The 14237-nt window shown below is 37.7% G+C and overlaps 1 protein-coding gene across 4 annotated transcripts in view; it reads right to left on the reverse strand.

The window, feature by feature from the left end:
• The window catches only part of Atp8b4 (ATPase phospholipid transporting 8B4 (putative)), a 258513-nt gene that overhangs the window by 109877 nt on the left and 134399 nt on the right, over window positions 1-14237 (reverse strand). For all 4 annotated transcript variants that reach the window (XM_074065913.1, XM_074065915.1, XM_074065914.1 and 1 more), the window contains one exon: window positions 3744-3902. In XM_074065913.1, the coding sequence (XP_073922014.1) occupies window positions 3744-3902 (159 nt within the window). The remainder of the gene's footprint in view (window positions 1-3743; window positions 3903-14237) is intronic.

Genomic DNA, 14237 nt, shown 5'->3' on the forward strand with positions numbered 1-14237 from the left:
CTCTAGTCCCATAGTTCCCAGCCTAATCCAAAATACTATCATCTCCCAACTGCAAAAAGTCTAGTAACTGTCTCCCTGCATCTACTCTGCTCTGAACTCTAATCAATATTTTTCCTTCTCCAACACCCCAATTCTGTACTCTTTCCAGTAACTGCTGTCTATTTACAAACACTGTAGGCAAGAGTCAACCTTTCAAATTTAATGCATATATATCCCACCTGTTAAAAAAAAAAAAAACTTGCAATAGTTTCTCCAAGCTCTTAGGATAAAGACCAAAACTGATACAAACCACAAGGTCCTGCATAGTCCAGTCCCACACCATATCTCCAGCAAAGTATCCATGTCTGTTCTCTGTGCTCTTTGTGCCCCACTGACCTTAACTTTTTGACCTTGCTATCCTCACTTCTGCCACAAGACTTTGGCCCATCATGTGCCTTTTGGCTAGCTAGATCTTTCTTTGCCTTTCCTATACTCTCCAGTGCTTTCTCTTTCCTAACTCTTCTCTACTTTAAGTCTTAGCACATATTTCATCAGGAAATCCTTCCCTACTGTTGAGTCTAATCAGCTTCCTCTATTGTATACCCTTGTGAGCCCATATTCATTTTCCTCAGAGCACGTACCTCAGTTTGAGATCATACATTCATTACTCTATTTGAGATTATTTCTCTCCACAAGTGTGAAAAACCACACTAGTAAAGGCACTACATTTGCTACTCCCTAATAAGTAGCTTAATGCCTAGCATATACAGGCATTCAATATATAATTAAACTTTTAATGAATTGATTGAATACCTGCTGTGTTTAAAGCAATGTGCATATATACTTTAAATCTAATGCTTATAACAAGCCAACAAATTAGGTACAATTATCCTCGGTTCACTAATAATGAAACTGAGGCTTAAAAAATTTAACTTGTCTGAGACTTCTCGTCTACTAAGTATCAGAGCCAGAATCTGAGCCTCAATATATCTAGTTCTAAAGTTCTTATTCTTAATTACTATTTGTAAAACTATATGAGATAATCAACCAATGTGTATTTAAGACTGTGTCCCATTCAGGATTTTAACAGGAAATATTGAACAAGAATAATCACAGGAGAGTTTACTTATTTAAGAAAAACCTCTTCAGAAAAGCATAGTTAGGGATATAGCGAAAACAAGATTATTGCTGTTATTAAGGAATTAATAGCAATCAAACTGTTTCTCCACCTAAGCCAGAAGGAATTAAGAAGGGAATGTTAGTGGACCCTAAGTCTGGGAGGTTTGTAGGACTTGCAGCCTTTAGAGGAGACTGACCTTAAAGAAGTTGAAGGACCCAGCCTGTCTGAAGTGACCACACAGGAATGTAGCCGGGGGATAAATACCTTGGCTTTAATTGTCTTTCTCCCTTTGGTCTCTTCCCAGAAATCCTCAATACAAAAGCCAAAATGTAAGGAAAGCTATTAATGTCAACCATATATGTCAGCCTTCAAGATAAAGACAAGATTGCAAAAGGGTGACAGCAGACCTGGGTGGAGGGGGTTGGAGAGGAAATAGGAGACAACACAAAAACTTTGTGTGCACCTATTGACTCCTTAAATGAATAAGACTCCTGATCTCAGAAATAAGACTTGGTCCTCTCTTGAGCAGAAAGGAAAGTCATTACCAGGAAAGTGTGGCCTAGCTGTTAATACATATTAGACCTTTATAAATTATAAGTTTATAAAGTAAACCATGCCTGCCAACTGTATTCACTGCACAATTCTTAGCAGTAGATATAACTAGAATAGCAATACAAAAGGCATAGTTAATAAATCATTTTGGATTCATTTTTCATAAGCTCTAGGCATTCACCTTAATCTAGTTCCCCAGTCAAATGTCTTAAGATTGAGGAGACTTGAGATACCCATCTATTCAATTCTGACATGGACAAAACCAACCATTAATTCTTCTGCTTACCATTATTCTAGTTTAGCTTTCTATTAACTTTTTTGTGCCCAAACTAAAGTCAATCCAGGCATTCTCTGCATGGCAAATGTCTACCTGATGAATGTCCCCTGCAAGTGAACATCCAGAACATATCACAAAAGAAGAAGGAGCTCCTTTTATATCTCTCTCTCTCCCCCGCCAAGGTCTAGAAAGCTGCAAGTCTTCCCAGCTCAGCCCATGAAGCAGGCAGTGTGCTCTGAATTGATGATGAAAGAAGAGATAAGTGGAGAAGCATCCTCTTCTGTATGCAACATCTCATTAGGCCTTGACAATGTACTCTCTAATGTTTATTATTACGTCCATGTTATAGCAGAGGAAGCTTAGAAAGTTGAAGACTACAGTCCTACCACTGGCAAACAAATATAAATTCAGATCTTCCTGATCCTTAACTTCCTGTGATACTGCCATAGAGCAGTTCTATTCAATTTACCTCCCTACATATATAAGACCATTTTCCTACAGAGACAATCTTATGAAGGGGAACTTGGCCCCTGAGTGGCTCATACAAATGCTAATAACATTTGGGGTACAGAACATCCCTACAATGAGGCACCACAATTTATATGATGAGAGAGAGCAAATCAGGAGGGTATTTTCCATCAGAAAACCTTCAAGAAGTCTCCCTATTGTGAAGTAGGAAAGTAAAAGGAAGTTTGTGGATCAACCTAGTTTTCTATTTCTTGCAAGAAAAATGCAAATAAGGAAATAAACAATCGTAGGGTTTTTTCCCCTGACTAAAGAATAAAAGCATCTGATGAAAGACTCATGAAGTAAGATTCATCCCCAGATAAAAACACTATACTTCCTCATTTCTAGGGATTTCTCAAGTCCTTAAAATGGTGATGACCCAAGAGGAAGAGCTATGCTAACACCCACAGCTGTGAGTGTTTAAGAGAAATTGGGAGGACTTTTCTAGCCCTGGAACACTTTTGAGTCTTTAATGAGCATTTTGTTGTTGTTAAGGAAAGTTGGTTAAGGAAAACATTCCAATTTTGATTGCACATATAATGAGCAGACCCAAAGCATATCTTAATTTGGTATCACAATAAACAGGATTTTAAAAAATCAAGGGCCAGCAATTAAAGCCATGAGTACAATTTGAATGGATTTATGAAATGCTGCTACTGTAAGCTTCCTGAGCAGGAAAGTATCACCTTGGACCCACAGAAATAAAGTAAGAAAGCAAAAATGGTAGACAAGAGGAGCAGAAGGGACTTTACCTCCCTTCCTCCCCACATCCCAACCCAGCATGCACAGCCTTTCCAGGCCCCACTGTCCTGTTTACAAACAGTAGAAGAAACTACATGGTATAAACAGAAATGACTGCAGGATCTCTACAAAGGCTTTCCCAAAAGAGCTGCTTAACACTTGCAAACAACAACATGAACAACAGAGCAAAGAAGCTCTTTCTTTTATATTCTTCCCTCAGTTTAAAGGTAGGTTGGTTACAACATAGGATAGCATGAATGATTGAGATGGGGTCACAGAGACAGAAATTGAACAGTGGGTACATATAGCCCTCTACATCATGAAAGCCCCAGCATCCTTAAGAATAAGGTTCAAGAAATCAGTGGTCCCTAGACCCGGGGCCACCCAGACTATTTTCAGAACAATGGTATCTTTTCCTGGGGACCCGCACTCTGAGGTCAAATCCAGACTAACACTTTGCATGGAATAATAGCACTGTGCTCATCTCAACTTGGAAAACTATGGATTGTACTAATGTGTGTTGCCGAAAGGGGTCACATAGATCTGGTGAAGGGCCATGAGCTGTACCTGCAAAAATAACCATTCCAAAACACCAGCTGGTATTCCTCAGGACGCAGCCTCTCAGGATTGTCTTCCGACTGTTGAGGGAGTGCTTGCTGTCCTTCCAAGAGAGGACTCCTGTGAATTCATCTAATTTGTTGTTAGGCGCCTCACAGACAACAATCCCTGGAAAACAGAAAAGCAGACCTCTTCAGAATCCCAGAGTACTAATCTACCACCATAATTTTAATATACAGTACATTTTTCCTTTCTTTTTAGACAGCACAGTATCGCATACACAGGACTGTGTCAAGAAAAATAAGCCAGGAGATACAAAGATGGAAATCCATCAAAAAATTTGAAACATAATTTTCTTACTGTCCAAATAAGAATAGAGACCACAACAGTCATGATTTTTTTTCCTTAAAAAAAAAGTCATTTATTTTTATTTCTATCTTTCGGCAAATAATTTTTGAAAATATAAAGCAGTAACTATCCATAAGTTTTTCTTCTTACTTAATGTGATGTGTCCACACAGGTTAAAATGGCATACTGCCAGTTTCACGACAAAATTAAGCGTATTTCTGGGCTTGTAATCAAGATTTCGGGGTACCTACTATATTCCACCCCAGAGAAACCTGGGTCTTGTTTGCCCCGTGTGCTTGGGAATGAGTGTGATTCCTTCCAGCTGTTCTATGCTTCTTATCTTGATTAGATTCAGAGTTCTGGGGACTCTGAGAGGCACTATATAACTTGCCCAAAGTGGCCAGAAGATGTTTCTAGTTTTTTAAATTCCAAGCCCATCCCAAACCAATGGCATGCCCATTCCAAATCAATGAATCAATTCGTTCCATTATTTCAGTAAGAAAATACACATTTTCAGGATTGGAGCTTTTCAGACAGAAAACAAAACAAAATCAAACAAAAATAAAAATAATCACCTATGTGCCCTGTCAGCAGATGTAACTATTAGATTAAGATACATTTGCATTGCAAACAGTGGGGTTAAACTTTTGGAAGTAATAAGAACAAAGAACAGAAGGAGAGAAAGATAGAAGGAAGGGAAAAAGGAAACAGGGAAGGAATGGATAAAAAGGAGGTGGGTTGATTTTGTCTGGCTTCAAGTCAGAGTCAGGTGTTAGATTTTCCCTCTTAAAAGCAATTTTAAAAAATACATTTTTTTGGAGCAGTACTGGGAGTTGAACTCAGGGTCTCCCACTTGCTAGGCAGGCACTCTACCACTTGAGCCACTCTGCAGCCCTAAAAACACATTTTTAAATCAGAAGTCAAAAGGGTAACTTGGAAAGTAAAAATGGGAACTTATCTTCAGCAATGATCAAAGGTTAAGGGAGACCAGATCAGCTTAGAGAACCTCTATATGAGGTTCAACTTATTAAAAAAAAAAAAAAGGCTTATTTTGGCTCACAGTTTGGAGATTTCAGTCCATGACCAATTGGCCCTGTTACTTTGGGCCTGTAGCAGTACATCATGATAGGAATGTGTGGCAGAGCAAAGTCATTCACCTCAGGGCCAGGACAAGAAAGAAACAGAAGAGACTGGAGATTCACAATCCCCTTTGAGGGCATGCCCCCAGGGACCTAAGGGGATCGATCTCCCGATAGGCCCCACCTCTTAAAGTTTCTACCACCTCTCAATAGCACCAAGATAGGGGCATCTTCTCTCTAAGATGACTTCTAAACTTAGAGCCTTCTTACATGGGTTCCCTTCTTCCTAGGATTCTGTTTTCCTGTTAAAACTCTTAGATGTAACAGCAGCCAGTTTTTACATGATCTGATCACTACTGACCAACCAGATCATTCACATTACAAAAACAAACAAAACTCTAAAAGGAATGAGGGACTCATGGCAAGGCTGCTTCTCCAACCTCTACCTACCTTTCCCAATATACTAAAAGCTTGGCCTAAAGACCCTCCCCCCATTTGGACACTCACTTGAAGCATCCCAGACATTCACTGGTAAATTAGAGACTGCTGGTAGGAGGTTTTGGATGACACAAATAACCTGTACAAGGTCACTTTTTAATACTAAGACAAGTGGCTGAATTGTAGTTAGCTCCTATTATAGCCTACTTATTTATTAAAAAGAAAATTAAAACTGATTTAAATTGGCTCAAGTTGTTTGGAAAACTATGTTGGAGATGAGGGAACTTTTTATAAATTCTCAGAATTCATGGTCTTAACCAATAATTTCCATTCCTGAATTTTATATAACCTTGAATTGAGCATCACCAACAAAACCTACATAAAATAATAGGCTGACAGAAACCCTTAAAGCTTATTCCAGTTTCTTGACCCAAGACTCAATTTCTCAGACTTCAAATTTGGCCACTATGAAAAATGTGCTTTGGGCAAAAACAACATGATACATGGTCCTTGCCAACAGAAATATAAAAAACAGTTTCATTTGATCATTTTCATTGACGTAAGCAAAGGCTGACATGGAGGCAAATTCAGCCTTGAAGATGCTGGCTTGCTGCTCCCAAGGCTCGTCCACATCTGGCCTCACAACAAGGGTGTGGTTCCAGACAGGAACAGCGAAGCCAAGGGGTTCTGCTTAGGTTCTTGGAGGCCAAGCCCCAATTCAGCCTCTTTCAGAGTGTGGTCTGGTGATTTAAGTCCTAAATACGTGGCTCAGTCAAAACAAAATGGTGGGAACAAAGCCAAACTTCATTTTTGTCACATCAGAAATGCTCAGCTTCCCCTTTCTTAGCTCTATTAGCATAAAACACAAATTTCCCGATTTCTTTTCTGCCCCTTTCCAAAGGTTTCCGTTTCAGAGAGAACTGTATTCACCTCTGTACTCTCATAATTTTCCATACTATCTACATAATAGGATATTAAGAAATGTTTGTTGGAGATATGGATGGAAAAAATTTCAGATGGTTTCAAGAGAGTGGGTGTGAGTTGAAATAATTAGTAAAGCAAATCTTTAATAACTGATTGGGAAAGTAGGTATATTTCCAAAGTCATGATGACAAAGGGAGATTAGAATACAATCTGGCCCTGCCACAATATGGAGTTTAGGGTAATCTAACTCTAACAGAAGCCAAACAGATCTAAGAACAATGTGAAAAAAGTGGGACGCCTTGATACACATTAAAAGCAACCAAAAATAGATCCCAGCCATAAAGAATCAGGAGGTCTAGGAGAAACTCTCTTTGAACTCTTCTTCCTTGTTTCTAATTGTATCAAAGAGAAAGAGTAAATGGTCAGTTTAGCAACTGATAAGGAAATCATTTGGTGAAAATAGCATCATGTCTCATAAGGTCATTCACTGAATATATTTAAGCACAATCCTCTTAAATGAGCAACAATACAACTTCAAGGAAATCCAAGTGTAAAATGAAAAAAAATGAAGTATAAAAATAATCAAAGTTACCTAGTCTCATTTGTTTGCCTCTCTGAAGGGAAAAGATGAGACAGCAGACAGCAATTCATCATTCTGTAATCACCTGGAAATGCCCATACTTAACAAAGTCTTTAAGAGTTCATTCTGCACCTTCTTCAGCGCTCTAAATGTAATTGTCTGGATTATTGCTTAATCATCAACTTGAAAAACCTTTCAAACCATTTACCTCAAAGAGGAAATCTGTAGTTTATCAAAAAAAAATGGAACTCAGTATCCAATATTCCATGATTTTCTAGAGAAGTTAGTGTTATTTTTTTCTGTATGTGATTAACAATATTTCATGATGATCTGCACTGTAATTTTCCATAAGAAAAAGTATGCATTGAATAGGACATCATTCTTGCTATTCAAGAATTTCTGCAGTCAAGAGCTCCTTCAATTTTCCCACTACTGCTGCCATGATGATTATGATACTTTTTCCTTAGAAAGAAGAGAGTTAGTCTTCAACTATCAAGTCTTTAGCCACCCATCATTACCACCACAATGGCTACGTTAGCATTAGCTGTAAAAAGGGAAGTTATTCTCCATCTATTTCCCATGCACCAATGGTGTCATTGGGCTGTACTTCTAGCCAGGAGAATGGAAAAGCTATCTTGTAAGTTAAGGGAATATAATAAAGGGGGTGACCTTGTTCAAAGTATACTGTATGCATCTGTGGAAATGTCACAATGAAACACCAATGAAATCCTAATGTATGCTAAAAAAAAAAAAAAAGCCACAAGTTGCTAACAAAACCTTTTAATTAATTTATATTTTTAGCCAAAAAGAGATGCTCATTTTTCTGGGTTTTAATTACACACATGCTACTCTTTAGAAAGGACCACAAAATACACAAAGATTCCTAAATAGTCAACCTTTCTCTGGTTCAGAATTCAGTATTAACAGTCATATAAAATATGTAAACTTGTCATGAGTTGCAAAAAGCAGATCTCAGGCCAGTCAGTAACAATATGCAAAAGATTCTTGAACACATTTGGACAATTTACATCTGGGGTTTTCCCAAGGCTTAAGAATGTCCAGTTTACAAATGTATAATTGACAAGTATTTCTAGTTACTTATTTGTAAAAGCTTTCCAATTTCTATAAGACTTTTAACATGAAAAATCAAGGCTTACTCGATTTATTTTATATCTGTTACAACATTAGATCAAATTATGTATCTTTTCTTATAAAATTCAACAGATGGCATATCTATTTTTACAGCTGTTTGAAAATTATAAAAAGATTTTTTACAGAACTTTTCAAATAAGTGGCTTTATCTACCAAAACCTAATTCTATCTTATGTATTCTGGGCTCTATATTTGGTCAGCTCTTCTAGAAATTCTTATCAGGGATCCTGATGTTCAAAAATCACTTAGAAGATTGTTCTTTTTAAAAAATGATATTATCCTGGTCCTGGAAGAACTTGATCTCTAGCAATTAATTTTGCTCCTTTCTATTTTCATATTTATAAAACTTATTTCTTACCCTAACAGGAGCTAAGCTGTTGTGCTAAATTTCCATCACTCTCAATGCTGCTTTTCATCTTGTAGTTTAGAATTTGGGATTTTGTGTCCTTCATACAACAGACATTGTTAGTAGTTTGGGACTCAAATTCTGACTACTTAGTAGCCATATGACATTGAGAAGCATTCAATTTATTTGATTCTCAAATTGCTTATCCATAAATTGGAGCTAATAATAATCTCTTCCTTCAAGGCCTGAAAAGAGTTAATAGGATAATTTAGCATGGACTTGATACATAATGAGTACTTGTTCATATGTCACCATAATGTTTAGGGCTGAAAACATTAGACCTTTACCTTATTAAAGGCTTATTTGGTATGAGCCTTTGTGCATGTAAGTCTTTCCCCTAGACTACAAGCTTTGTGAAAGGAAGGCCTGAGTCTTCTACTAACATTGTACCCCCAGGCAAATCCCTTGGCATTGCATGAAATATACATTTAATGAATGAATTACTGAATGCCTAATCTATACTTGGGTATGGATTAAGGCAGGCAGAGAGATTTATAAGAAGCATCCTGAGGCCCTACACATCTCAGTTTGATCCCAGGTCAACCGAAGTCTTCAGCGAAGAGCCCTCAGTAGGGACTTCTCTAGGAATAGGAGTGGGAAATCAGGTCTTCAGATGCTTAGAATATATGTGTTTATAAAACAAAGATAGAAAACCATAATTTGATGTTAGACAAATATTTTGGCAAGTCTCAGAAGAAAAATCACAGAGTAGAGAGAAGCAAAACTAATGCCATACACAGATTTACCCAGAAGTCACAAGCTAAAAGATATACTCAGTACAGTCAGAACATAGGAACAGACCTCCTCTCATGAGAGTCTCATCAATTACACCTTGCCAAAGCTAGACAGGACATTTCCAAAGGCACATAACACTGACATGCCATACTTTCAATTTAAACTAAAGGATGCAATGCTGTATCTGGTTTTGATTCCCATGACTTAATGGAGTCTTTCTAGTCACTAGAGGAAAACCTGAAATTCCATTGATACTTCTAAGGCTAAGGTAAATAAAGACCAAAAGCGGGGAAAGGTAGGAAAATATTGGAGAGTAAGGATCAAAAGAATCTTGATAATATATGTAGAAATTCTACATACTTTGCTTTACATCTTGTTCTTAGGAAGTACTTAGTAAATAGATTTAAAACTAATTGATCTGGAGAAAGAATTAAAAACAGAAAAGATAAAGAATAACAGGAAAAAAGACACTTACATGTAGGGAGAACAATTAATATAAAGAGTAGGAGAGGAAGATGAGAAGAGACTAAGAAAGGTGCAAAGTGGAAAAAAAGGAAAGAGAAGGAAATGGAGTAGTGAGAGAGAGAGAGAGAGAGAGAAACATGTAAAGTAGGTCTTGAGAAATGGATAGAGGGAAAATTTAAGACAACAGGAAAGCAAGAGTAATCGTGGGAGGGATACAGTTTGTAAACTGTCCCAACTCTTTCAAAGACATTTCCATACCACATCTTGTGTCACTCTCTTAGTCTTTAAATTTGGTTGCTAACAGGGAAAATCTAATTTGTGTGTTGCATATAATTTATTTCCCCTTAATCCATCCATTCATTCTTCAATGCTTTCTTAGAACTAGGAAATCATTTTTTAATAAGCATAAAACAGCATGTTCCCTTGAACTTTAAGGTAAATAAAAATGCAACCCAAGGTTTAAGAATGAAAAACTAAATTTAACAGAAATCTGGTTCTTAGCCCAGACATGTACCACCCTCATGAATCTGGCATTATATGTATTCTGAAAAGTGACCACAGTTTAAGTATATATAATAGAAAAGAGAGGTCTGTATTTTCTTTATTTGAGAAAACAATTTTACTTTGAGGATTTAGTGAATTTCCATTCCTGTGTGAAAAAAAGTTGAGGTCACACCTAGTAAGCAATAATTATTAAAGCACTTTAAAAGTAAATTCTACGGAATATTTTTAAAGACTAGTTTTATATATATAAGCAAGTCCTTTAACCTGTGTGGACCTCAGTTACCTCAACTATAATAAAGAAAGAGTATGAGCCGAGGACTGTTTCCCTACATCAGCCTGCCTGAGCAGCAGCATCTGCATTGATTTAAATCTGGGGCTAGTATGTTCAGTTTTGTTTGTAGAAAAGATTCTGAAGCAAAGACATTACAAAAGTACCATCCCAGAAGATCCCTGTCCGTTTTCTACACAGATAGAAAACGTATCTCTTGGGCCTGGGAATGTAGCTCAGTGGTAGAGTCATTGCATAGCATGTGGGAGACACTGGATTCAATCCCCAGCACTATTGAAAAAAAAAAAAAACAGAGACAAAAAGAAAGAAAAGAAAAGGTATTTTTGTGTGTTGTTTTTTCTACATGGCCCCATTAGGAACCTTCCTCCTTCCCCAGAGTCCATACTCCATTCCCAACGTCTTCACCACAGGCCCTTCCTCTGCCTTGCCATGGCTTTCTGGAGCCTGATGCTTCTCCTGACCCTCACTTTCTGGCACTTACACTCATTATTCATTCATTCTCTCATTCAATGAGGATTTATTGAGTACCTGTGTATGTGCCATTCTGAGAGACTGACATATATCAATGAACAAAAGAAAGATCCTCATGTAACTGGCCTTAAAACAGATAAAGACAGGCAATAAAAAACAAACTTTGAAAATAAATAAGTTGTACAGTGTGCCAAATGGTGGTGCTATAAGAAGAAAAGCCCAAGCAGGGTGTGATGGATTTAGAGAATGAGAATTCATACTGAAGAGAGGAATACTTGGCCCCAATTCAGCAATTCCATGTAGGAAATCCACCTGATCCAGCCTGGATCTTTATACGTTGTCCTGGCACAGACCTACATACTTCTCAATTCTTAGAAGGTGTGGCAGAGGCGTTAGTGCTCAACAAATATCTGAATTTGTTATTTCCTAGCCACCATTGCAGTTAGATCAGTCAGGTGATTCAGGATAGGCTGCGAAATATGACAGGAAGAAATAGTTAAAAGCTAGTGTGTCTCTTCATCAAAGAGACTGAAAAATCTACCATTAAATTTATATGGAAACACAAGAGGCCACGAATAACCAAGGCAATACTCAGTCAAAAGAACAACGCTGGAGGTATCATAATACTTGACTTTAAACTATATTACAAAGCAATAACAATAAAAACAGCATGGTACTGGCACAAAAACAGACATGAAGACCAGTGGAACAGAATAGAGGACCCAGATATGAAGCCACACAACTATAACCAACTTGTCTTTGACAAAGGGGCTAAAAATATATGATGGAGAAAAGACAGCCTCTTCAACAAAAACTGCTGGGAAAACTGGTTAGCAGTCTGCAAAAAACTGAAACTAGATCCATGTTTATCACCCTATACCAATATTAACTCAAAATGGATCAAGGATCTTAATATCAGACCTCAAACTCTAAAGTTGGTACAGGAATGAGTAGGAAATACTTTGGAATTAATAGGTATAGGCAAGAACTTTCTCAATGGAACCCCAGCAACTCAGCAACTAAGATAGCATAGATAAATGGGGCTTCATAAAACTAAAAAGCTTCTGCTCAACAAAAGAAATGGTCTCTAAACTGAAGAGAACACCCACAGAGAGGGAGAAAGTATTTGCCAGCTACACATCAGACAAAGGACTGATAACCAGAATATATAGGGAACTCAAAAAACTAAATTCTCCCAAAATTAATGAACCAATAAAGAAATGGGCAAGTGAACTAAACAGAACTTTCTCAAAAGAAGAAATTCAAATGGCCAAAAAACACATGAAAAAATGCTCACCATCCCTAGCAATAAAGGAAATGCAAATTAAAACCACACTAAGATTCCACCTCACCCCTGTTAGAATAGCCATCATTAGCAACACCTCCAACAACAGGTGTTGGTGAGGATGAGGGGAAAAAGGAACCCTCTTACACTGCTGGTGGGAATGTAAACTAGTACAACCACTCTGGAAAAAAATTTGGAGGCTTCTTAAAACTCAAACATAGATCTACCATATGATCCAGCAATACCACTCTTGGTTATATACCCAAAAGACTATGACACAGGTTACTCCAGAGGCACCTGCACACCCATGTTTATTGTAGCACTATTCACAATAGCCAAGTTATTGAAACAGCCAAGATGCCCCACTACTGATGAATGGATTAAGAAAATGTGGTATTTATACACAATGGAATTTTATGCAGCCATGAAGAAGAATGAAATCTTATCATTTGCAGGTAAATGGATGGAACTGGAGAACAGAATTCTGAGTGAGGTTAGCCTGGCCCAAAAGACCAAAAATCACATGTTCTCCCTCATATGTGAACATTAGATCAAGGGCAAACACAACAAGGGGATTGGACTTTGATCACATGATAAAGCGTGAGCACACAAGGGAGGTATGAGGATAGGTAAGACACCTAAAAAACTAGAGAGCATTTGTTGCCCTCAATGCAGAGAAACTAAAGCAGATACTTTAAAGCAACTGAGGCCAATAGGAGAAGGGGACCAGGAACTAGAGAAAAGGTTAGTTAGAGAAGAATTAACTTAGAGGGTAACACACATGCACAGGAAATCAATGCCAGTCAACTCCCTGTGTAGCTCTCCTTATCTCAACTAGCAAAAACACTTGTTCCTTCCTATTATTGCTTATACTCTCTCTTCAACAAAATTAGAGATAAGGGCAAAATAGTTTCTGCCTGGTAGCGAGGGGTTGGGGGGTGTAAGGGAGGGGGCAGGGGGGTAAAGGAAGGGGCGGGGGGAGGGAGGAGAAATGACCCAAACACTGTATGCACATATGAATTAAAAAAAAAAAAGCTAGTGTGTCTCTTTCATCTCACCCTGATCCTGATATGGTGAACTTCAAAGCCATTAGTGTGGATACCATGGTTATATTTGATAGGGAACACTCTCCAACCCACATCAGAATGTGTCATGAGGGAAACTTCGATTATGATATCCCTGTGACCTTAAAGGGTGGAAAGATGGAAAGGCAGGAGGGATTGTGAGGATCAGGGCTGACCAATCAGAACCTTGCAGGAACAGCTGACCAAAATGTTGCTTTCTGCATACCTAATTAGCATAGAGATTGAGCAACACCCTGAAGAAAATGGATAAAACACTCAGACTACATCACTTCTCAGGAATCCTCCCTTGGGAGCCCCCCCCTTCCAACTCTGAGGGTTCAATTCTCCCAATTTACAATTTTCTATCTCAATAAACTCTCTTGCTTTACAAATGCTAAAAAAAAAAAGTCAACCTTTACTGTGTCTATGCCACTAAGATTCCATCCAGGGTTATTTGTAACTGCACCATAGTGCAGGCTCTCTGTGCCAGCATCTTCATAAAGGAACAAAATAACTCTAACAATAGTTTTATGCCTTTTGATGGTTAAGAAAACTAAAAATCATGAATTTCTACCTCCTTATAGATTGGCACAGACATAAAGGTACAATTCTGCCAGGAAAGAAATGAGTAATGGTAAATTATATTTAGTTTCCCCTTTTAGGGGACTCATAAGTAGTCAATGAAGTATTTTAAGAAAGTGTTTTGATTCATAAGTACAATTTATTTTTCTTAGATTTACATAATAGTAAAATTTCATTGAAA

This window comes from Castor canadensis, chromosome 2, assembly GCF_047511655.1.
Source record: "Castor canadensis chromosome 2, mCasCan1.hap1v2, whole genome shotgun sequence".
Taxonomy (NCBI): Eukaryota; Metazoa; Chordata; class Mammalia; order Rodentia; family Castoridae; genus Castor; species Castor canadensis.